At 36.0% G+C, this 25,589-nt stretch overlaps 1 protein-coding gene across 1 annotated transcript; it reads right to left on the minus strand.

Moving 5' to 3' along the window:
• Positions 1–1,840: 1,840 nt before the first annotated feature.
• On the minus strand, positions 1,841–21,447 carry LOC113078688 (rabphilin-3A-like). The gene is made up of 17 exons (XM_026251022.1): positions 21,173–21,447; positions 12,788–12,925; positions 11,097–11,226; positions 10,666–10,749; positions 8,965–9,127; positions 8,772–8,810; positions 8,490–8,687; positions 7,140–7,292; positions 6,872–6,951; positions 6,709–6,783; positions 6,151–6,260; positions 5,770–5,896; positions 4,500–4,556; positions 4,136–4,287; positions 3,899–3,980; positions 3,637–3,733; positions 1,841–2,667 (listed from the first exon to the last, which is right to left on the minus strand). Exons 2-17 carry the CDS (start codon positions 12,910–12,912, stop codon positions 2,534–2,536), a joined length of 1,806 nt encoding a protein of 601 aa, XP_026106807.1. The 5' UTR covers positions 12,913–12,925; positions 21,173–21,447; the 3' UTR covers positions 1,841–2,533.
• Positions 21,448–25,589: the final 4,142 nt, after the last annotated feature.

A 25,589-nucleotide genomic window follows, 5' to 3' on the forward strand; every position in this document is an offset into this window, starting at 1 on the left:
AGCAGTTGTATCTTGGCTTTCAAGTGTTTTGGCTGGGGGTTTTACTTCCTTTTTTGAAGAAGAAGAAGATTAATTTTTTTGAAATATACATTTTAATTTCAAATAAATTGATCTAGTAAAATACTACACGCCAACAAACCGCCTGCCCCAAAAAGATCTAATTTCATTGGCTGGATCGTACAGACGCTCATCGATGGTTGGCCAGTTTACATGTCAGTCATAAGCACGGGGCGGTTTTCGTTGGGTGTGAATGACAACGCATAACTTACTTGGGTAAATTTACAGACACTGTGGACGTGAGAGTCGAGAGATATTTATTTATTTATTTAAATTCTAATATAAATTACTTTATAGGGGCATGAAAACTCATTGATGGCATGGTGTTAATAAAAAAACATTAGGGGCTTTACTGAAAACATTCGGGGCTCCAGCCCCCTTAGCCCACCCCTAACGCCGCCCCAATGTGTGGGATAAAATACCAAATAGACTCTGGAAAATTGACACAACTCATTACCCAATTCAATTTGAAACCACATAAAACCTGTTTCTTCAGATACTGATGTTTGTTTTTCCAAAAAAAAAACTTAAATAATAAGCAATGAATCTGTTTACAGGTATTTTCAGGGACAAATAATGAAAAGATGGATATATAAAACGAGCTAACGTAGACCTTCAGCTTTTATTAAACGAACTCTAACAAGAAAAGATAAATCTCTTTAAAGCCAATTGTTAAATATTGTTTTAGCTTTTTTAATTTAAGGAAGAAAATTCAAATCTTGTCTAAGAGATATTTTTTGGAGATATGAATACCAAGATATTTAACATTATCTTTAATGGGTATATTATTCACAGAAGTTTCAAGAGACTCATATAAACAAAGAATTTCGCATTTAGGAATATTTTAAGTTAGACCAGAAGCCTCTGAAAATGCATTAATTATTTCAAGAGCCTTACCAACCTGATTTGTATTCTCTAAAATCAGGGTTGTATCATCCGCAAGTTGTGAAATAAAAACAGAATAACCGAACAATGGCGCTGACCGGCGTGTTACGTCATCACGCATTCCGAACATTTAAAGGGACCACGATCCCTGAACAGTTATGCAGAACAGTGTACAGAACTACACTTAACAATGGTGAATTATGTCTGTAACATTCACTACAATGCATTATTTTAAAAAATAACTTTCCCCAACACTGTCATTTTCCTCTGATTTTAGGAATGAATTATGGGTAGGGATAGGTTGATCTTGAAAATTGATCCAGGAACATGTCTTGCTTGGCAAAATCACAGCGAACTTCCAATCAACAGGATCCTTAATACATTGCAGAAATGTTCACTGAATACAAACAGAACATAAAAATATGCTCTCAGCACTCTAAGTCATGATTGTGAAAAGTAACACCCATCAAAGACCTGTATGTTTGAAATTAGTCCAAATTTTTGCAATTCATTTTGGCTATGACATATAAACATATGACACATACTTTTCTAAACGTAATAGCTAAAGAAAAATACATGCATTTATGTCTAATGGAAGAAAAGCAAAGAAATTTCCTGTCAGCTTGAAGGAAACATTGAGTTTATCTGTTACATAATGATGTAGGTAAACATGAAAGACCCAGGGAAGTTTAATTCCTCGTCACGGTTCGAAGGTCGAGCTTCGGGAATGATTTTAAAGAACATGACCTTGAAAGATAGTATACTAACATCAGACACAACACCAGAAACCCAGGCTTCGCATGACACTTCAGAGACTGCGAGTTCACCTGATGACCTTTGTTCCAGTTTCCAGAAGGCTGTAGAAAGATTCATTAGTTCACGTCACTGATTCATAGGCGATAGCTGAGAACACTTTATTGGGTATTGTGAATTACCAACACCATTTTCTGAACCGTAAACATGTTACAGAAATAAATTCAAGCAACACAATGATAATAACGTAGAATTAGGAAACACGACATTAAGATATTTCCATATGCAATACTGAACCTGTACAACCTGTCAATTACTGAATACAACTCTAATAGTTGTCTAAACGTTATACTCACAATTTGTTTTACACAGTCTTTCTCATCTGTGACATAATGATTGAAACATAAACATAAATGAATAAGAGACATATGCAAGGAAAGCATATATTTCTAATGCCAAACAATAGTGTGTACAATAGCATTTCACATGAACTAGAGTAAAGTCTTTTTTATTCCCTAGTGTCCTTGAATTGATTTGGTTGCAGGGTTTAATGACTAATATATTTGTGTCACATCTGTATTCATGAGGTTTTGTTCTTTAAGGCATTTACTGAGTCAAAGAATATCACACACAGTCTTTTTCCCACCAGAAAAACAAAGTAACTGGGTTTTCTAGGTTTTTCTCAGTTGGACCACTACAGCTCATCACAGGGTTTCGGGAGAAGCAAAGACAAAGGTGTTTTTTTTTTTTTCTGGATGACATGTAAACATTATCAGCAGTTCGAGCTTGGAAGCGAGATGTCTTCATTTGGAAGATGGAACCACATACTGTCGACACCTCAGTCATCGGCCTCAATGTTGTTTTGATTCAACAGAACATGCCAGCGTTCGATCTTCTTGTCCTTGTTCTTCAGACATTCATACCAGTGCTTCAGACATTCGCCCTTAGCGGTGATACCAAGCTGGCATCCACCTGTGCGGAAGAGACACATGAAAAGCTTAAAGAAATAGGTCAGCTAAAAATGAAAAGTTGCTGAACATGTATTCACCCTCAGGTCATCCAAGACGTAGATGAGTTTCTATCTTCATTGGAACAAATTTGGGGAAATGTAGCATTGCAATTGCATCACTTGCTCACCAAACGATGCTCTGCAGTGAATGGGTGCCGTCAGAATGAGAGTCTAAACAGCTGATAAAAACATCACAATAATCCACAGCACTCCAGACCATCAGTTAATGTCTGGTGAAGACAAAAGCTGCGTGTTTGTAAGAAACAAATCAATTATTAAGGCTTGATTTGTTGCACCATTGGTTATAATTAATTACAAATTAAATTGATCAATTAATTATTACGTTTTAGCTTTAAACCAAAGCTTCTGGCCAAAATAAGAGTCCATAATCCATAATAACACTTCCTCCTGTGAAAAGTCCATCCCCTTTTGTTCTCTGAAATCAAAATCCACTCACTTATTTCTTTTTGACTGTTTCGGGCTTGTAAACAGTGCTTGTTCTGTAGAGATATCTCTCCTGATTCAGACGCGATGACTGGAAAGAGGACTCGTATTTTGGACAAAAGCACACATTTGAAGTTAAAAACATTTTAATGATGGGATTTGTTTGTTACAAACACGCAGCTTTTGGCTTCACCAGACATTAACTGATGGACTGGAGTGGTGTGGAATATTGTGATGTTTTTATCAGCTGTTTGGACTCTCAATCTGACGGCACCCATTCACTGCAGAGCATCCATTGGTGAGCAAGTGATGTAATGATAAATTTCTCCAAATCTGTTCTGATGAAGATACAAACTCATCTACATATTGGATAGCCTGAAGGTGACCACATTTGGGAGAACTATTCCTTTAAATAGACACTTAACTTTTTTTTTTCATGACGTTGGGTCTTGGGCTTCATACACATCACAAATATATATATTTCTCACCTATGAAATCATTCGATTTTCCCATGTCATAATCCCAGACAGAGACATCCAACGTCTTCTTTGCCAGTTCAGGATGCTTAACTTCATAGCCAAACTCCTGAAATCAAATAAAATAAAAAACCTTGCCAGGTCCATTTCATACGATATATGCTCCAAAAAGAGTTATTTCACTATAGTGTCAGAGCGTATTAAAACACGATCATGGTGTCATGTCAGCGTCGAGTGTGGCAAGATGTTCACTGCAGGTTTTAGCACCACAGACCTCATTAAACTCAGGGTTAAGTGTCTTCTTCTTGATCTGAGTTTTATACTTTGCTTTCTTTCCCATGTCAGGCTTCAAGTGACTGAAAAACAGAATTCAAAATCCAGCGTGTTAAATGAGCGTAATGACTTTCACAAAACAATTCTACCAAGCAAATGATTCTTCTTACAGAGAACATTTTAATGACACTTTAAGAAGTGCCTTTTGGAGCTTTTTACTAGATTGCTGTATACTTGCATCTTTACAAAGGGGTCTGAATAGCCATTGGAGTCCATTGCTGCCAGATGAGCACATCGAACTACACCCACAATCAGACGACTTTGTTGGCTGTTGTAGGTGAGAGAAATCAGGATACGTCCCCTCTCCTCTTCCTCTTCGTCGTTCTTCAACTACAAAACGCCACACAGAAGAGGAGTAAACCCATATATCTTCTTGTGGACACTAATTAACAGATCAATCTTTTAACAAGATGCCTTATTATGCACACAGGTGCCCAATGGTGATAATACCAACCAGAATCTAATGATAATGCTCTCTTGGGAACACAGTGTGGTAAGTATTTATTTTCATATTTATTTCACACAATGTATGGTGCAGTTACCTCCTCCTCATAGAGCGCCATGCCACGAGATGCACCTGCGCCTGCAGTACATCTCACCTGTGTTCCAGGTGATAAACACATGTCAATTCAATGCAATGCAAAGTCAATTTGGGTCATTTCTACAATTTGGATTATATGTCCCCATGAAACAATACTGCATATTTGACAAGAAATGGTAATCTTTCATGCCACATGGTTTCCCATGCATAAATGTACCCCATTCAACACAAATTCATTTTTAGTACCCAACCTAGAAATAATAATTTTAAAAAGCGCTTGACAAATTCCTGTAAAATCGAGGTAAAATTTTTCTAAATTAGCTAATTTTAAATATTAGAAAGCACATTCAGTAATTATCTTTGACATAACTAACCAGTGGATGCTCTGCAGTGAATGGGTGCCGTCAGAATGAGAGTCCAAACAGCTGATAAAAACATCACAATAATCCACAGCACTCCAGTCCAACAGTTAATGACTGGTGAAGTCAAAAGCTGCATGTTTGTAAGAAGCAAATTCATCATTGAAGCATGTTTACCTTGCCTTAAAATGTTGCTTTTGGCCAAAATAAGTCAATAAAAAAATATGAGTCTTCCTTCAGAAAACAAGTCTGTCCCCTTTTTGTCCTCTCGCATCAAAATCCACCGACGTATTTGTTTAGAACTGCATTGCAACTTGGTTTTCGCATTTGCTTAACAGTGTTTGAGCCATGCATATTTCTCTCCTGATTCTGACAAGACGACTTTTCACTGAAGAAACCAATATTATAGATTATGGACCCCATAATGATTTGAAGTTAAAAACATCTTAATGGTGGATTTGTTTCTTACGCACACATAGTTTTTCGCATCACAAGACATTAACTGATGGACTGGAGTGCTGTGGATTACTTGTGGATTATTGGGATGTTTTTATCAGCTGTTTGGACTCTCATTTTGACGGCACCCATTCACTGCAGAGGATCCACTGTAGAGAAAGTTATGCAATGCAAAACTCCTCAAAATCTGTTCAGATGAAGAAACAGTCCTGCATTATCTTAAAACATTAAACTGCATGTTGTTTTGTAAAAATGTCAATGGGAAACATTTCCCAGATCACGTGTAAAATATCTAGATTGTTAGGGTTATTATACTAAATTTTCTCCCTCTGATAAGAATAAAACAATTATTATATTATATATAAAATTTAAACAATCCTGCTTAGTCCAAAGTGTAGGAATGACCCAAATATAATAAACTATCTACAGGACGTTTTACTGTCCCCTTCAGCTCACCGGAATCACTCTCTCAAGACACACATTGTAGGTCTTCTTCTGGTTCAGCTTCAGTTTTTTCAAGACCACACGCGTCTCTCCGATAAACTCATTATGGCCGAACTTGTCCTCATCACTGACCGAAAGCCTGCCGGGATACAATTCGGATGATGACCCTTTCCACTCTGGGAAATGTCACCGCTTTAATTAAGTCCACTGCAAACTATTCTAACAAAATACATCAGTGGGGCTCGTTGTAAATGCAATGAAATAAAATGCAAGTCAGCTCATTCCAACAAGCAAATAACTGAGGAAGGAGAACTGTAAACAATTAGCATTATGTTGTCCGTTCATTTACCTCTGAAAGCTTCAGTGCATTAAATACAGTAAAGCTGCTTTTACCTGAGAGTCTTTTTCTGCAAGTCTTCATTAGTGATGCCATGATAAACAAGGGTCTCGTTCCACACAGGGTTCAAGGTGGTACGAATCGTCTTTGTTCTTAGTTTGTTAGACTAAGAGATCAACAAGATATCATGCATCCATCACATTCTGTGAGTTTACCATTTCTACAACTACTTGTACAGCTTCATGTTGCAGTTATGTTGAACTAATATTCATCAGTTGGAAAGAGTCCAATGCTAAACGTTGCAATGCGATACATGTGCATTACATGCATTACGAATAAAAACGGCAAAAGCCATTGCGATAATGTCGTCAGAGCTAACTTGAGTATAATTGTTTATACCTAAACATATCTAAAAATGAAGTTGATGTATATGTCAGAAGAACGTTTTAGCCTTTTAGTCTTCTCCACTGAGCAGTAAAACTAAATATAAACATAGGCATGGTAAAGAACTTCTTTTTTTAATCCAATTGAGAAGATTGTCAGATTCAAACTTTTATGTGCTTCATTTTTATTTATATTTTTCACATCACATAACCTCTTTTAAAGACCACTACCTTACTGGCTCCTGGAAGCAAGTGCAGTTTCACATAAGGGTCAGCCAGACCATTGGAGTCCATGGGCTTGAGACCCTTCACCAAAGATGGAATAATTGCATGGTTAGCAGTTGAACACATGATCCTTCAGAAAGGTTTTTCCAGTGCAAAAGAAAGACAATACCTTTGCTTTGATTATGTTGCAGTGCAGTTCGTTTTTCTCCTCCTCGTAGAGCAGACTGAAGTCCAACATGCCCAGAGTGGCTGGAAAGCGGACAAAATCGTGTCAGAGGCATGAAAAAGCAGACAGTGAAGAATAACAGTCTCATGCACACGTCTGCTGACTTTATGCAATCTGTGATGCAAGACTTGCATGCACGGTAAACCATTTTGTTCTGTGGTTCCCATGGGGTACAAACATGTCCATATGTCAGTGCAAATTAGCATCTTACTGGCATCGTCAGAGTCATAGCTGTTGGCGTCCTCTTCATCCTCTGCGGTGGGGGGTGGTGGCTGGCGTGAAGAGGGAATGATGTTGGCAGCTGAAAAACATGTGTTGGTCTGTATAGCAGGTGATGCCATGGCCTCCGATCGACTCACAGGATCTAGAAATCATACCAAGTGACGTGTGCTCTTATTGTGCAGATTGTGGGGAAACAAAAATGTGCAATTGCAACAGTCTGATACTAAAAACAATTAAGTAAGGAAACACAGTAAACACATCCAGATCGATAACATATCCAGATGCATCAACCAACTGTAAGAAGCCATTTAGCTGATGCGGTTAACTGAAGCAATCTGCAGTGCGTTTGTTACAGGTTCAGTCCACTGGAGCAATCTGAGGTTAAGCGTCTTGATTAAGGGCACAGTGGCGACGAATTAAACGCTTGTGGGATTCAAACCTACAGCATTCTGCTCACAAGCCCAGGGACCACATTTATGAAGACTTCCACAAAATGTTCCTAAATGTGAACGTACATCACTATTTGATTTATGCACAAAAACTTCCTTTATAAATCCTAGTCCATCTTAAATTTAAATGTAAAGTGAACAAGAACATCAGCTTCATCTAATGAGTTCATTCCAGTGACACATTGCAAAACAATATGCAAAATGCATATTATGATTGTCTATTCATCTTCACATTTTAATAGACAGAGCTGTGTGTGTGTGTTTGTGTGTGTGTGTGTGTGTAATGTGGTATAATTTTGTAAATCTTATTTTTTCCAGGAAATCATATTTTAGAATATAATTAGTGAATTAATTGCAGTGACATGATTATCACTAAGCAGATGCTTATTTGCACATAACATAATATTAAAGGGAGAGTTTGCCCACATATTTTAATGTTGTCATTATTTTCTAACCCTCTACTTATTCCAAACCTGTTTGAGTTTCCGACTTCTGCTGAATACAACATATATTATATAATATATATTTTGAAGAACGCTGTTAACCAGCAGTTGATGGTAGCCATTGACTTCTATAGTATTTTTTTTTTTCATAAATTTTCATTTTTCGTTTTTATGAACTATCCCAATTATTTCAAGTAATGCAAAAGTTTTTTTGTTTTTATTTTTGTTTTATTTAACTATAATAACCCTGGTGTGTGTCGTAATTAAAAGTGGTGTCAGTTATTGCCTTTATAACGACCTATTTGCTCCTGAATTTTGACATAGAATGAAATCCGTGGAATTTACGTGGAACTGCGATGCAAGCAAAGGACACATACACTTGCAGAATATCCCCATTCCAGATTCATTACTGCCTATGCTATGTGAATCTGACAGGAGATCTCTCACCTTTTGGTATGGGAGTCACGAAAAGGGTCGACACTGGAGGTTTGGAGCTCATCGCTGGTAATTCTCTCTTCACCACAGGTGAGTAAGTTTGTCCGGACTGAACTGTGCTCCTGCTCATAGACTGTCCACCTCTGTCTTCCTCTAGGGCTCTTTGGGATATGACAGAATGCTCGTCTCGTTTACTGGGCATCGTTTCTGCTGAGCACAGGAGAAAACAGGAAAATGATGCTGCAATCGTAAGATTTATTTCCTTCTAGTGTTATTGAAATGCAGGACACTTGCCAGATATCTGCTGCTCTCTGTCGGTGACCTGCATGCTCTCTGAATAGAAATAGAGTAGTTTCTTTGGACCATGAATTATGAAAACATTACAATAAATTACCCATGCAAATACATAAAAAAATTAATTGCATGATACTGAGAATTTGTAATTGGGAATTAGTCCAATGCAAAGCCAAACTGAAACAGAGTTTACCTCCGTTTTTTGGCCGTGATGATACGGAAGGCTCTCGATCGGTGGAAGGATTGGTTGAAGTTGGTGCACTGGTGACGTCTCTATTATTAGAGATCGGTAAAGGAGCGGGTAAGATCTGATGTGGTAAACCTTTGAAGAACCAGGCACCAGACCGCTTCAGCATCTTTGGGAAAGAGTAAATGATCATTTGGCAACTTTAATGTAGTTTTTGCACACTAATTTATTCTAATTCGTCACTAATAACATACGTTTGTGCTCAGTTTAGTAAACTCTTGCATGAGGGAATTGTAAGAGTCTGCTAAACTAATTTTGGCCTGACTACAGCCAAAGACAGAAATTTAAATTTAGGTTAAGAATCAGCCATTTTGCAGATCTTTGCTGTTCCACTTTCCAAGTAATTTGATACGCTTAAAAGACACACACAAAAAAAAGCTAAGCAATTTCAAACCCAGTTGAATCTCAGGAGATCAAATATACTGTACGTATTTAACACCATTAGCTGGAATTCATAGAGTCTGAAAAATAGAATGGATTGCTATGCTTTCAAGTTAACTGCAAACCAATGCTGCATTACATCTTACTATGTTTTATTTTACAGCACCTGTGAATCCCATCTCAGCCAATTACCATCCACATCAGCATCAGCTGGGAGCCGGAATGGCTGGAATATAAAAATGCAGAAACTCAGTTCTACCCTGCTGTTATGATATAAAATGTCAGCGGCTCAGTGGATTAATTTAAATATTATTTATCGAGCATTTAGGAGTTGATTTAAAAACGTTGTAGAAATGGATTTGTTTAATTGCTGCATAAGCACAGCCGTCAAAACGAAGGATCTCGTCAATGCCAGGTAAGTGCAGATATGCATAAACACTTTTCTGAAAATAAAAACAGATGTTTAAACAGGAAGGATTCACAGTACAGTTACATCCATATCAAATTTAATGAATAATTCACCCAAACAGGAAATGGCTCACATGATGTTTTCATATAGTGTGTGAGAAATTATTTATTTTCAATATTTATGCAATTTATTTCCATTAAATTACAGTTTAAAGTGATCACAGGGATAAAAAAGCATTTGACTTGTGCTCTTCTGATTTTGCATATCCAAATCACAAATGTGTGTGTGTATATATTATTATTTTTATTGCATTTTATTTTAGCATTTTGCTTAGTTCAAGTACTAAAATAACTAAAATGTAATACATTTTATAGACAATTTTTAAAAATCAATAAATATGAAAAGAATCAGTCAAATTAACAAAAAATAAATTGCCAAAAGAATATTTAAAAATAAAATCGAATTCAAACTATATTAACAAAACCATAATACTATGTCAATAATATCTAAAAAAAAAAAAAAACACTGCATCAACATCATCAAACTTGATACAACACGTCTGAAAGTAATTTAAGAGCTCCACAAATAAATGACTTAAATCTGTTTCTCATTCAAAGCATGTGACTTCAGAAGACTTGGATTTTAGCCCACGTCGCATGGACTATTTTAATGATGCTTTAATTGCACTTTTTGGACCTTGGAAGTCACGGTCGCAATGAACTGTCATTGTCTGAACAGGATGAGCTGGAGAAGTCTCCATTAGTGTGGAAAGAACAGCAAAATGATGCAAAATGATGAGGTTTTGTCTGAACTGTTATTGCTAAAACACAATTGAGATATACCTCCATGCATCTCACCTCTTTGTGCTCACTGCAGATTTTGCACAGCCATATTGGACTGGAATGAGTGACGCTTTGAACGCCACACTTAGTGCACATGTTCTGTGGGGGCGAAACACAGACGGCGCTGTAAACGCATTCAGATGGCCTTAACTTCCATCAGTAAAAACAGCCACACACTAAACATCTCCTCTGGGGTCATTAAACAGATTACTGATCTTTGGGTCATGCATCGCAGAAGACCGTGTCATTATTTCTGATCATGCAGACTGATTGGAATCCCTCTCAAATGTGCACATGACTCAGTTATAGACAGGGCATAATAAATATAAATGCATATCACGCATTCATTTCAGCTGGGTTATTTCTGGACAATCGTTAAGGGAATAAGAACTCAGCATGCATTAAATAATTGCATGAGGTCAAAGGCTTGTCGAATGCATGTTTACCTTTTTACACTCGGCGCACACGACCGCTCTGACGCCCGTCAGACCGAACTGTTGGCCACAGAATAAACAACGCGAGTAACCATCACCGCAGGCCGTCCGCTTCATGCTGTCCAGGTGATTTACCAGACGCCTGCGGGACAAAAAACATCCAAGTATAAGGTCAGCACACTTCTGCCCATCCTCCATGTCGTTGTTGTAATGTATTGACGTAAAGAACAGTGAGTTAAGACGTTACACAAGCAAAGTGCTCAGAAAGAGAGAGAGAGAATGAGAAGGAAGGTGTTCTTCTCAGGTGTTGGTCAGTATTGCTTTTGCTACGGGGGCTACTGAGTCCAGTCCTGTGTGTGATAATGTGATAGCATATGTGACCCTGAGGATAACACATTTATATGAAAACCTGTTTGGTCAACCAGTAGAAGACAGAGTGTTCGGGAAAAGTGAAATGCATTTATTTATACAGTATGGATTGCTTCTAGGCAGCCTCACATTAATCACATTAACAGGGAAATAATAGTGCCAATGTTATAAAATTCAGCAATTATGAGAGTAAATCAAGTTGTAAAGCAGCTTTATAGAAGACAATAGTGTCTTTAATTTAGTTCAGTGTTTAATCAGTTCAGTTGTATTACTGAAGTTGGTGTCTTTATTCAGCACAAATTTTGTTCTCATCCAATAGTGTCAGTGCATTAGGTCAATTATATTTCTGTCTTTCAAAGACCAACTTTTGATATAAACTTTGTTCCAGGTGTCATGCCGTATTAGGAATAAAAATGGACACATGAGACACATACTCTAGGATCAGGGAGCTTAAAATTAAATCATGTAGACAATATAAAACACAACCAAACAAGCATGAAGCTTCAGGTTTCAGACAGTAGGTCTCTGTTTGATTGTTTTACTTTTTGAAACTGTTTTTCTTGGACAGAGGAATATTTCATTTGCACAGAAATGAACAGAAACTTAATGGAGTGCTCTATATACTCTATATAATTTTTTTCCCTCAAAATTGCCTTATGATGAATACAGAAGGACACAACTTTTATAACAATTAATGAGGAAGAGAACTTAAAAAACATCATGGATATTGTAAAACGAATTAAGTCTTCATTTAGTCTCCATTTAATCTTACTCCCACCTTCAACAGACAGTTGAGACAATATATAAGATTTTTCTTTCCATCTGGCAGTGGACATATTTCATTGGATAAACATGGCTCTTTTTTATCAGAAGAGACCTAATGTTCTCCATTATTATTTACTGTACCTAAAATATCAAAGTTGTCTCAGTTGTTACTCCTAATATATCATGGGACAAATAGAAACGGACACAAATGAGTCAATAATTGACATACATTAGGAGAATAAAGATACACAATTAATATGATAATAGATATTTAGATCTGAGAAGAATCTGCTGAGAAATGTTCACTCTGTGGAGCTGAATTTGTTTCATAATGGATGGAATTAGCTAAATCGACACTGTTATTGAACTGAACTGAATCAACATTGAACTGAAAAAAAGTCTCTTTAGAGCTACTTTACAGCAGAATTTGAATCGGTCTCATATTTGAAGACGTCTGCATCATTAATTCTGTTATTTTTTCCCTGTGAATCAATCTGTTTCATATAAAGCACAACAGAAATAGAGTAGATTGAGCAGAACAACAACACGACTTCAAGTCAACGTCTCACCCAATCCTCTCTTGCTCCATGGCCTCCATCATCTTAGCTCGCGCCAGCACGCTGTTTATAATTTCCTTCTCCTCGTCCGTCAGCTCCTCGATTCCAGCGGTGGACTCCATCTGTCTGCCGTACATCTCACAGTCCGTCCTAAAGAACAAAAGCACAACAGTCAATTACACCCAGCGTGCAGCCAAACCAAACTGGAGAACAGAATGCTTTAATTTATGACCAAAAGCTCCCAGCGGCCCAATCTGTCCGTATGATTACCCAATCACAATCAACCAACAGAGGGGATTTTAGAGGAACACCGTGCTGCGCATACGGAGGGACGCATCGGTCAGGAAATAATTTTCAAAAGGTAGAGCAATTACAACAGCTGTTTTGCTCTTTATCTCCAGCGAAAGTGAAATCCGCTCGGTGCCTTTTGACATTAGAGCATGTCATAGCATTAATGAGTCGATGCACTGCTCTTTCCGGCGTGTTGGACAAATTCTACTCCGTCCCCACAGAGACACTCGAACCGCTGATTGAAAATGTCAAGGTGACAGAGGACATGACTGATGGCCATCTAGAGCTGAAAAGAAGAGGAGGAGGACATCGAGACCGAGTAAAGGGGAGATTCTGTTCTGAAATTACATCACACTCTCACCAGCACTGTCACTATTCATCTCATCAGCCGTTTCCATAGAAAGCATGAACATGTGTCTCCAACGGCCTGCTGGATCTTTAAAGGCTACACTGAAATGTGCATCAAAAATCAAATATGTTTGCATTGGCTGCTTGAAAACCCTGCTTGGATTTAAACAGAAATGCTGACGCGGACAAAAACGTCAGCCTTGCACTTTAATGTAAATGCTTGCAACTCTACACTCAGCTATATACAAATAACATTCAACGCAGACAGAGATGCGCATTTATGGAACAATAAAGGGAGGAATTTGGCTCTACAGCTGAACCACAGGGTTTCTGCAGGTTTTGAAAGTAAAAAAAAAAAGTGAAAAGATAGTGATTGGAGGTACATTTAAGGATTTTAAAACCGGAGTAAACAATTTAACCATTAAATGGAAGAAATGTATCAAAATGAAGTGAGTTTGTGATTGAAACAAGAATGAATAGCTGCCAGTGGTGTCAGGAAAATTATCTTTTCAAAAGGAAAAAAAAAGTTTTCAAACCCCATTGATAGATATTTGTTCATTTTAAGCATAAACAGTTAATTTGGTAAGAAATCGGTCTCCATATCCACACTTTCCATATCAAGTATGTATCTTGATCTAAGGATGTGTAGATGTTTATACTGGAAAACAAGACAAAAATGCAAAAATTTTTGATCTTTTTAAGGCTCTAATTTGTGGAAGGGTGAATTAAGACCCACAGAAACCCTTTGTCACAGACTACAATAGATCATGAGCCAGTGCATGTCTTTCTGGTAGGGTCAGCTGTTGGGGGAAGTCATTTTCTATGCTGGGACATTAAGGAAACTGATTGCATTATTGTATTATTAGCTAAAGCGAATTCAATATTACTGAGCCATGAAATTCTGAAAGTTGCATAAAAAGCTAGCACAGCTGCGGAAATCTTTGGGTGAGTTTTATACAAATACACTAAATATTCTTATATGAAACTAAGCAGTCTTTAAAAAACAGCTTGATGCTATACAAGGATATTTAGTTAAACATCTATGTTTTGGTGCTTTAAAGAACCCAGAAATCACTGATCTGAAGCACCTACACTCTAAAGGTTCTTTATTGGAATCAATGGTTGCATAAAGAACATTTAACATTGATGGAATCGTAGTGGAAAAAGGTTCTTTAGATCATTATAATGTTCTTCAAACGAAAAAAAATATATTTTTTAAGAGCTATTCACTGAAAGGTTCCTTAGGGAACCAAAAATGGTTCTTCCATGGCATCACTATGAACACACTTTTGGAAGTTTTATTTATAAGAGTCTACATCTTCATATAACTATATATGCTGTTAAAGGGTTAAAGCTTCTTTATTGGCACTGATGATTCAATAAAGAACATATAACATCCATGCAATGTTTCCATTGAACAAAAGGTTCTTTATAGTGGAACAAGGTTATTTACATTTTTTTTTCACACACTAAGAAAATGTTTTCTTTCAAGAATTGGTAACCAGAACCAAAAAATAGTTGTTCTATGACACCCTTTTCGAAGAGATATTTGAAAGAGTGAATAATCATCAACATTTATAATAATCGAATAGCCATAGAGAGTCTTAAAAATTAAAGTTACAATAAAAAGGAAAATCTTCATGGAACCATTGATGCCAATAAAGAACCTTAATTTTTAAGATTGCAAACATTTGAATCATCAAAAAAAAGCCTTTTCCACTTTAAAGAACCTTTTGCGCAATGGCAAGGTTTTTAAATATTGAAGGTTCTTTATGGAACCATCGATGACAATAAAGAACCTTTAACTTTAAGATTGAAACAAAACATTTTAGAGGGTTCACTGAGGAACCTAAGATGCTGCAAAGAACCACTGAAGAACTACAAGCTTCATTAGCAAAGTGATTGCACATATTAAAACCTAAATCCACATCATTGTGCGCTCTGGAACCAGATGAGACATTTGGCACATGATACTGATTTTGATCAGCGATGTCAGCACGCCTGGATTTGGAAAACACTGCTTCTATTCTACAACCCTGCACACATCCACAATCTAGAACCTCAGCTGTTCCAGAGCAGCTGATATTATTACCTATAATACACTCTAGTGAGCTCTTGTGCTGTGATTTATATACGCCTTGGGGCTTATAGACACCCAACCACCAGCCGACTTTAGCAAAAACACCTGCTCTCCTCCACCCCTGCTCCATTTGTCCACAACCTTCCAGAATGTTGTATTAAATACATCAAGCTAATCTCACTTCTAGCAGAATGCAGGTTAATGAGATGTGGGATAACGAGATGCTGGGATTAATTGGGGATGTTATTTGTCGAGTGGGAGGTAAACAGAGAGATGTGCTGGTGTAAACTCATTAAAGCTCTGTCTTTACACAAACATGTCAGCGTTATCATATCAAAGACGAATAAGTGGACCAAAATAAGTTTTACACATGGGATGTTTAGATGCTTATTCATGTAAAGTGCTGCTGTTTGCATCTTTTTGTAATTTGATTTACATCGTGTTTATATTTGGCAACCCTGGTCCTGTTCAAATCCAAACGTATTTATTATTCCTGAACAAATTTAATTGGCCTGTAACAAACTTTTTTTAGGATTCTTAAACCATTAAAATTATTCGTAATATTTCCATGGTTCCCCTGAGATTTTAAGTTAACATTTCAATTATCGAATCAAATATTTGCATGTTAATTTCTTTAATGTCTAATAATAATAAATTATTATATAATTTAAATATAATATTTTAGTAGTTGAAGTATGTTTTGACTCTAAATAGAAAAAAGATAAATATATTACTGTTATAAATTACATTATTGCAAATTATGAAAAATTACCAAAAAAATAGTACAATAAATGTGTAATATATCAGAAGATTTAATCTTACAAAGCTGTAATCGCAATTATCATGCAATTTTACAGTGTTTAGATAAAGTGTTGCCAATGCATTTGCTTTAAATTGAACAACTAAAATGCAACTAAACGCAACAAAATAAACAAAGAAAATAATCAATCTTATATAAAATATACAAAAAAAACTATAATAGTATATCAAAGACATTAAAACAACATTGCTCTTTTTAAAACATCACAAGATGGGATTGCTTCATTCTTATTGTGCACACTTAGCATTAAGCTCCAGACGCATTAAGCCATGTTTCTCATATGGTAGATAAGGATTCAAATCCAGTTTCACTTTTCACCTTCTTCTCCAAAGCATTTCTCATTTTCATCTCTTTGCTTTCAATAAAAATTCCAAGAAATTCTTACACAAAATGGACATTGTTCTGTGAACATGTCCAATAAATCAGGTGTTAAGAAGCTTTCATAACAGGAAAGCAAAGGCGCGCCACGAAGCCAAGAGAAAAACCCATGTCACTTGGAATTCATCAGCAGCTGCCGAGCAGGAGAAGCGTCACTAGCCCACGGAAACGCTCCACAAATTGATGTGACGTAAAAAGAAACCGAGGCATTTTAGCTTCACAACACAATGTGCTCCTAAAGGGTCTGTCTGCATGCCCACTGCAAAAGGCCCAGCGACCTAGAAAAATGGATTCTAGCAAAGCCAAAAAATAGGAAGCAGAGGTGATATATAATAGTTTAGCAGTATCTCAAAGTACATCTTACAAACCTGCATACATGCCACTTAACCCTATAAAGCCTACTGTATTAAATTTCTAAGGCCTCTAACATGATCAAAACTTTGTTGAACAAAACTTCTGTAGCCTGATAAATGACTCACATTTTTAGATACTAAAAGGTCTTTCACTATAATTGTGAAAATATCCTCCTTCATATAGTGTCTTTTTGCTGTGAAATCCAATTTTTTATAAAGTAAACATGAGAATAACTTTGATATTGTCAGTAATATTTCAAGTTTGGTTTATATGATTATCTTTTTTTTCAACCATGTTTAAATGAGTATCAAAAGTGATTATCAAGCTTTTGAGCAATGTTTATTTGTTCAACCTCAACAAGTTTATCCCTTTACCACCATTTCGATGAGTCTCCCTTTAAGTTAACGGATGCAGAATGGTGTTAAATCCATGGAGAGCTGAGTGTGGACTGTCAAATAGGGTTACCCTTATTTTTACATGCCTTTGAACACCCAATGAATTCTACAAGGCAGATATTTCCATGCAGACCTCAGAAAAGTGAGCAGTGTACCTCAAGGTTCGGTTGCGGGCTCTTTGCAATTCTGATTAGAGAGGAATAGCAGAATGTTTCTGTTAAGAGAAATCAAAATGTTTCTGGTCTTACTGTGAACAATGTAGTGTTGTACTGAAAATATTTAAACCTACATCTGAGTATTTGAATTGCAAAAATATTATAAAAATTCCATCCTTTTGAATTACACAGTTTTTACAGTACTACATAAAGGAACCAGGTCAGATTCTGTAATAGTATTAATAAAAATGTATTTTAAATATATAATAACCAGGTTTGTATATTTATCATCAATAAATAAATCAACTGTTTTAATTTCATACATTTTTAAGTAATTGAATATAGCTTGTTTCATAGTCATAGATGTTTTAACCAGGTTCACACTTTCTGTCTGAATTAATCAAATTGTTTTCCAAATGAAAATAATTATTATTATTTAAATAAAATCAAATAGATGCAAATAGTTCATAATAAACCATGGCATGATTTTTTTGAGTGCAGCAATATTGCCTGATTCATTTATTATAACAGACAAATATGCAACACATTAACTTGATTAATTTGTATTAAAACTATGTCCAAATCTATCCAATGTTTTCCTCAAAATGTCACGACTTGCTCTGCTTTGACTCACATCACCAGAAACCTAATCAGTCTAATCGATTCCTGATCGGCAGGGGCGGATCTACCAAGGTGGCATAGGGTGGCAAATGCCACACTAAAAGAAAGCCTTGCCACCCCTGCTGCCACCCCAGTTGGAAGCAACGAATTAAAGGTTAAGGCCAATTTGAAAATTTATGAGCGCGAACTTTTCGTGATTCGTGATCCCGCTACGAACTCCCGAACTGATTCAAATGATTTGCAATCCCCAAACTGACTCAAATGATTCGCGAACCCGCTTTGAACTCCCGAACTGACTCAAATGATTCGCGAACCCGCTACGAACTCCCAAACTGACTCAAATGATTCGCGAACCCGCTCCGAACTCCCGAACTGACTCAAATGATTTGCGATCCCCATTACTGACTCAAATGATTCGCGAACCCGCTCCGAACTCCCAAACTGATTCAAATGATTCGCGATCCCCATAACTGGCTCAAATGATTTGATTCGCGATCCCGCTACGAACTCCCGAACTGTTTCAAATTCGTGATCCCGCTCTGAACTCCCGAACTGACTCAAATGATTTGCGATCCCCATTACTGACTCAAATGATTCGCGAACCCGCTCCGAACTCCCAAACTGATTCAAATGATTCGCGATCCCCATTACTGACTCAAATGATTCGCGATCCCGCTACGAACTCCCAAACTGATTCAAATGATTCGCGATCCCGCTACGAACTCCCGAACTGATTCAAATGATTCGCGATCCCCATTACTGACTCGCGAATCATTTGAATCAGTTCGGGAGTTCGTAGCGGGATCGCGAATCATTTGAATGATTAATTTAAAAAATAAATTTATAATTTTCGATTTTCAAATATTGCACCTGTTAAACATAGCTTATTTTGCCGTCAATACTGTTGAAGGTGTCCTTTATCAGTAGGCTTTAAATTTATGCTCAACATGAAGTATAGATATTGTTGTCATGAAGACAAGATCCTGGTCTGTCGGCGGTCTCCCTCTATATATATACAGAACGTCATGGAATTCGGCCATTTTTGTATGAATAAATCAAAAGTAGAGCATTTAATCAAATCTCGATGTGGACTAGTGTCTGCAATATTAAAGGTGTTCAGTTCGGTAAAACCAAATCTTGCCCTGAATTTATTCCTGGATTAATATCTTGTTTTTCACATCATGGAAGAAAAGCACTGCAAATGCATTTTTATATTTTTATGCCTACAATTAATGCACATGAGCTTTATACCTGTGATGGCCATCTGTCTGCAGTAGGGAAGCACACAGCTGCTTCTTCACTATTTAATTTATGCTATAGCCCACCACATCTCTTATATGATAAAGGCTTCATCTGTCCACTGAGACAAAACAAGAGCTTAATGCCAGAAATGATGCATAATTACCAAACATGGGTATTATAATCCCCATCAACTATGCAAATTTCTAAAGCCTCTAAAATGATCAAAACTTGCATCTTTACTGATTTTTAAAAAGTAAAGATAAGAATAACTTTGATATTGTTAGTAATATTGCAAGACAAACACTTACTGGACTAAAGCAGCATAGGTTTACTTGATTATCTTTTTTTAAGAAAATAATTTTTAATCTGAGTCTCAAATACGATGATTAAACTTTTGAGTAGGGTTTATTTGTTTAGATATCTCTCTCAATCATCATTGTATTGCATTATATATTTTGATCATTTAAATATCATCTTACTAAGATATATTGCTGAAGATATAAACTGAAAGAAGTTTTATTTCACTTAATGTAAGTATCTGCTATGCGGTTATAAAGATTTCTTTGATTTACATTAAAATCTGACAGAATTTCATCTCACCTTTTGTCCATAAAAATATCACCATCTGCACAAAATTGCATATTTTTGCTCAGACTGGACCTCTGAATAAAACTGAGATGCTTCACTATGTAAAACTATTAAGAGCCATTAATGCCTGATGTATCAAATGTGATGCTCAACAAAAAACACATGCAAGAACGGTTCCATTTAAAATAAAATGATTTTTTTCTGGACTTTTACTTCATATGTCAGGATTTACAGAGTTAACATTTATTACCAGTGATCAGTTTAACCATAGAGTACATTTAATTTTCAGCATCCCGTCTTGAGGAAGTAGAAGCTGATCTGATAGCTGAGAGCAACGAAAGCCACTAATCGCACGCACAGTCAGTCAAGCGTTGAGGAATTAGAGAAAGATCAGAGCTGAAAGAATGCTGGAGTTTAGACTATGACTATATACACAAGAAACCTGGATGGGCCCCGAGCCACAACAACACATTTCCAGAGAATGACTTTGCTTTTCTATCATCCAAGACTCTAAAATGATGCAAAGCTTTGAAGTGCAAAAGAAAAAGGGTTCTTTTTAAACTCAAAAACTTGTAGATGTGTCTGTAAAGAACATTTATTGACTCTGAATGCCGTCAGATATTAAAAAAAAAACTCAACTTCCCTTTACATAACACACACTCATCAGCAGCCTTTTGAGGATGTTGCTCAAAAACTATTTGATGAGCAGTCTCGTTCAAAGCTAAGCAGATTTTAATCCATGTAACTAAAACCTAATGATCTTGATGTGAAATTTCTCAAAATGTCCAGAAAGTCTGTGCCAGCCAGCAGACCAAACTCCACCAAAGAAGAGAGCCACTAACTCAAAAATCAATTTGAATCACGCCGCATTAATTGCACAACATGCATGACTGTCTCTGCCATCTGTGTTGCTTTCTATTTGCAATGCATATGTCTAATAATAGAGCTGATCCAGGACCAGTCTAAACAGCTTTTAGAGACATGCATAACAATCACATACCTCCTCCTGAGTCCTGACCCAATGCATTCACCTAAATGCTTGAAATGCAATGAATGATCATTGTGTATCTGAATATCTGAGTTGCATTATGAGAGTCGATGCAAGCTGTCAGTGAAGCCACTCACCGCTCTCCTCCTGCGCTCAGCTGATGAAGACGTGCGTCTCTCTGTTTCTCTGTCTCCTCCACAGTGATGCAGGAATGATGCTTTAATACTGTCTTTAGGGAGAAGAAAAGCCAAACCCCCTCCCAATCCTGTCTGACCGAGCCGTGCAGGCATCCAATGAGAAAGAAACTGCACAATTCATTTACACCACACACATACCTCAAGAAGAAGAAGATGATGATGATTGATGATGATGGTGGTGGTGGTGTCAACTATTTATTTTTAATATCCAGCCCTTCTGCCCCACATTTCTTTCTGTAGGTCTGTACATCATTTTGCATTATTGCTGTAATTTATACACACACATAAAACCAATAATCTTTCATATATACGCCTTGTCATCCAGTTTGGTTTTCTCACATGAACTCTTTTCTTTAGTATTCAGTTACCATCTTTCACCGGCTCTTTACCTTTAAAAGGTCACATTCAGAATATTCCAGTTATGCTGTAATTTGTTATAATTATAAATCCTGAGCTATATTCCAGTCGTCAGTGACCGTGTGACCTCATGGGATTCTACTGCCCCCTTGTGATTGTTTTTGAAGCAAATTATCCTAGAATTACAGCCAAATATAAAGGACACATGATAAAACTAAAACCAATGACAATCTTTTTTTTTATATAAAATGCAAATATTAGGTTAAAAACTTAATCTAGAAACTATATTAAAAACTGAAAAAAAATATCCCTAAAATTAACCCTAACACTTAAATTATTAGAACAAAACCTAAATAAAATAAATAAATAAAAAATCTACAAAAAATTAAATATCAATACATAAAAATATAATATTATAAAAACTAAGGAAAATGTCAAAAGCAGATTAAATATTACTAAAAGAAAATTACTACTATAAAATTAAAAAGGGATTTTTTTTTGTAAAAATAAAAGCACCATTACAAATTTCTAAAACAGAAACAATTCTGAAAGTATAAATAATAATTTTAATAATATGAATAATTGTAATATTAAAAAAATAATTGAATTAATATTTTGAAGGATTTCTATTTTTTATATTTCCAAATTCTTTTAAAAGTTTTAGTAATATTGTGTTTTTGTAATTTGAAGTAGGTTTATATATATATATGGGTGTATATATATGTATGCATGTATGTTTGTGTAACCATATCGATTTAAGTAATTTTTTTTTTTGGCTTATTTTTTTATTATAAAATTACACTAAATTAAAATGAGTAATGTTGAACATTAACAAAACTATCTGAAATTCTATACTTCATTTCAGTAGTTGTTTAATTCACGTAAAGGTTTTAGTTTTAGTTAACTACATAACCCATGGCTAATTTAAAACATTAATAAATAATACAATATTAAATAATAAGAATATACCGAAAGTGTGATCATTTGTGACTGTAACTTTTAAAAACATGATCCTCGATCCTTGACATAACAGTCTCTTTCATTGAGGTGCTGATCTCAGGTCAGAGATCCTGCTGTACTGGGGTCAAATGAAATCAAAGTGCAAGCTGAGAGTGAGCAGAATGAGAAAATGCTTCATATTAAATCATGAGAGAGTTCACAGCCTCACATCACTGAACTGAAAAATAATAAAGACAGACTGAATAAAAGACAGCAACATAGCGATGCACCTGCTGTCTACTGCCATTCCTAATTACTATTGATTTTATTTTATTTCATCGTCATTTACATATGTCTAGTACTGTTTTGTAACTACTTGAAAAAGTTAAAATACAAATAAATAGAGAAATAGTAAAATATAAAAATAAATAAAAATGACTTAAAAACATGAATAAACAAAATAAAATATAAAAAGGAAAAAAAATAAATTAAAAGCCAATTCAAAATATGAATAAACAAATAAATATTATATAGGTAATAATAAAATAAAAATGTATCGCTGTTTTCCATAATTGCATTATTTTACTCATTTATTTCTTTGTAGTTCACCTGAAAAGTGTTTGTCAATACAATTATTTGAAGTAAAACTGGTAGTACTACAACTAAAATACTCATTTTAAATAATAATATATATTTTTTTAAGGTTTAAAATAGACAAAAGCATTCAATAAATTAAAAGATTAAATTGAAATTATATAATTGAAAATCATTCAAAACATTAATAAATACTGTAAGAGTACACAAATAGTGATATAACAAGACAAAACGAATGGTCTTATTTTCCATAACTCCACTGCTATTTCACTATTTTCTTTTTCTTTGTAGATAAACAGAAATGGCAAACACATCAAAATGACAAAAAAATTGACTAATTAAAATGAAAACGGAAAATATAAATATAATAAGAATTAAAGCTGCAAGCAGCCTTTCTGGGGCCAAGCCCTTATTGCTCTTTGGCTTTTAAGGGTTTTTCAAGCAACTTTTTCAGCACTTTACCAGAACAGATAGATTCAGAATTACAGATAAGGTGAAATCAGAAGGTCTGATGAGAACGAACACAGAATGAAGTTACAAAAACACACTTATTTTTGATCCCATTTTAAGAAACTTTAGTACAGCTCTTACCCATGTAATAAAGGATTTAAAATGACAACTTTATACCCAATTTTAAACTTTTCCCATACAGGTTTCGAACCCACAACCTCACAGGTTCAGAACCAACGCCTTAGCTAAGTGTGCCACATTAGTTGACACACAATTTACACGGCACAGAAGAGAAGTTAAGGTGTGAGAATGATCTCTCTCACAAGCCCGAAGTAGCATTTTAGACAGATTAGCATGCTACGCTAAAAAATGCTAACATTGTCAAAGTTAACCAGATTGCTCAAGAAACCCATTAGAGTGAATAGAAAAGTTTTAGCATTTTAGCTAATTAGCATGCTAAGCTAATTAGCATAAATCAACAAGCACAGGCACGGTCAACTTTGGAGCCGTACATCTCTGGAACGGGAGTGAATATCAAAAATCTGTTAAGTCATTTCTGTCAGGCCCGGTCTGAAGTTCATCTGATAAAACTTTGAACAAAATTGAACAAGATTTCAGGGAGGAGTTGCGAAAAAACTGTATTTATTTCCTTTCAATATGGCGGACAGATGCCATGTTGGAAAATGACAATTGAGACATCCTCAGAATCGGCATAACCAAAGGAATAAAATGACATAAAAATAACAAAAATTTATCAACATTTACAGTAGTTATAAGGGGTTTTGCAAGAATCGTTATATCTCTTGAACACTAGGTGGCGCTGTCTTCCAACTTCCGGGGTACCTCCAGCATATGGTGTTGATGATGCCTATCAATTGTTGTGAAGATTTGTACAGTAGTTCAAAAGTTATAGCAATTTTTGACAAATTTCAAAATGGCGGACGGGTGGTCCAGGTGGTCTTGACAAAATTGACCTCCACAGATTCGAAATGATCTACAGAAACCATAGACATCAAGATCATAATTTTCTGATGAATTGTTCAGAAGTTATAAGCCAAAAAGTGCATTTTTGGTATCTCAACACCCATAGGTGGCGCTGTTCCCAAATTTGGCATGGACCCCCAGATTATGGTGTAGATGAAGTGTACCAAGTTTGGTTTCGATTGATCAAAGTTTGGCTGAGATACAGCATCTCAACCGATTTGAGGTCAACCTCAGTAAGTTCACAGCATCATAACTTTTTTTCATTAGTGTTCAAAAAATTCTGTTAAGTCAATTCTGTGCAGCTCAGTCCAAAGATTTTATGTGCCAAATTTCAGAAGAATTGGACCAATTTTGAAGGAGGAGTATTGTTTAGACTGATTACTGTACTTTTCAAAATGGCTGCTACTGTAATGGGCGGAGTCTTAATGTAAGGTGTGGAATGGAATCTCCATAAAGAGACAAAATAGATGTACTAAGTTTTATTTTAATAGAATTAGTGGTTCAACAGTTATTAACGTTTGAATGTTGAATTTTTGGACTGCTGGTGGCGCTATAGAGTTTGGCCTAGAGACCCCAAAGTTGGTCAGATCACTTATAATGACCGGTTATACAAGTGTGCCAAATTTCATCATTTTCCCATGTTTCCTTCATAGGGCTGCCATAGACTCCCATTAGACGAGAAGAAGAAGAAGAAGAAGAAGAAGAATAATAATAAATATAGCTGCAAGCAGCGATACCGGGGCCAAGCCCTGAAGGGCTGTAGCCAGAGCAACGAGCGGGACGAAGCAAAACGGCCAAAACGAAACTTCCATCGGACCGACGTGACCCACCCCGGATTCGATCCCACGACCTCTCGGGTTCAGGACGAGTGCCTTAGCTAAGTGCGCCACATTAGTTGACACACTGTTTGCATGGCACAGAAGAGAGGTTAAGGTGTGAGGATGAGGTCACTAAAGAAAGTTGCCTAGCATTTTAAGGTAGTTTAGTCAATCCTGACAAAATTTACATCCATAGATTCGGCATGACCCAAGGA

The sequence above is a fragment of the Carassius auratus genome, unplaced genomic scaffold (genome assembly GCF_003368295.1).
Source record: "Carassius auratus strain Wakin unplaced genomic scaffold, ASM336829v1 scaf_tig00026380, whole genome shotgun sequence".
NCBI lineage: Eukaryota > Metazoa > Chordata > Actinopteri > Cypriniformes > Cyprinidae > Carassius > Carassius auratus.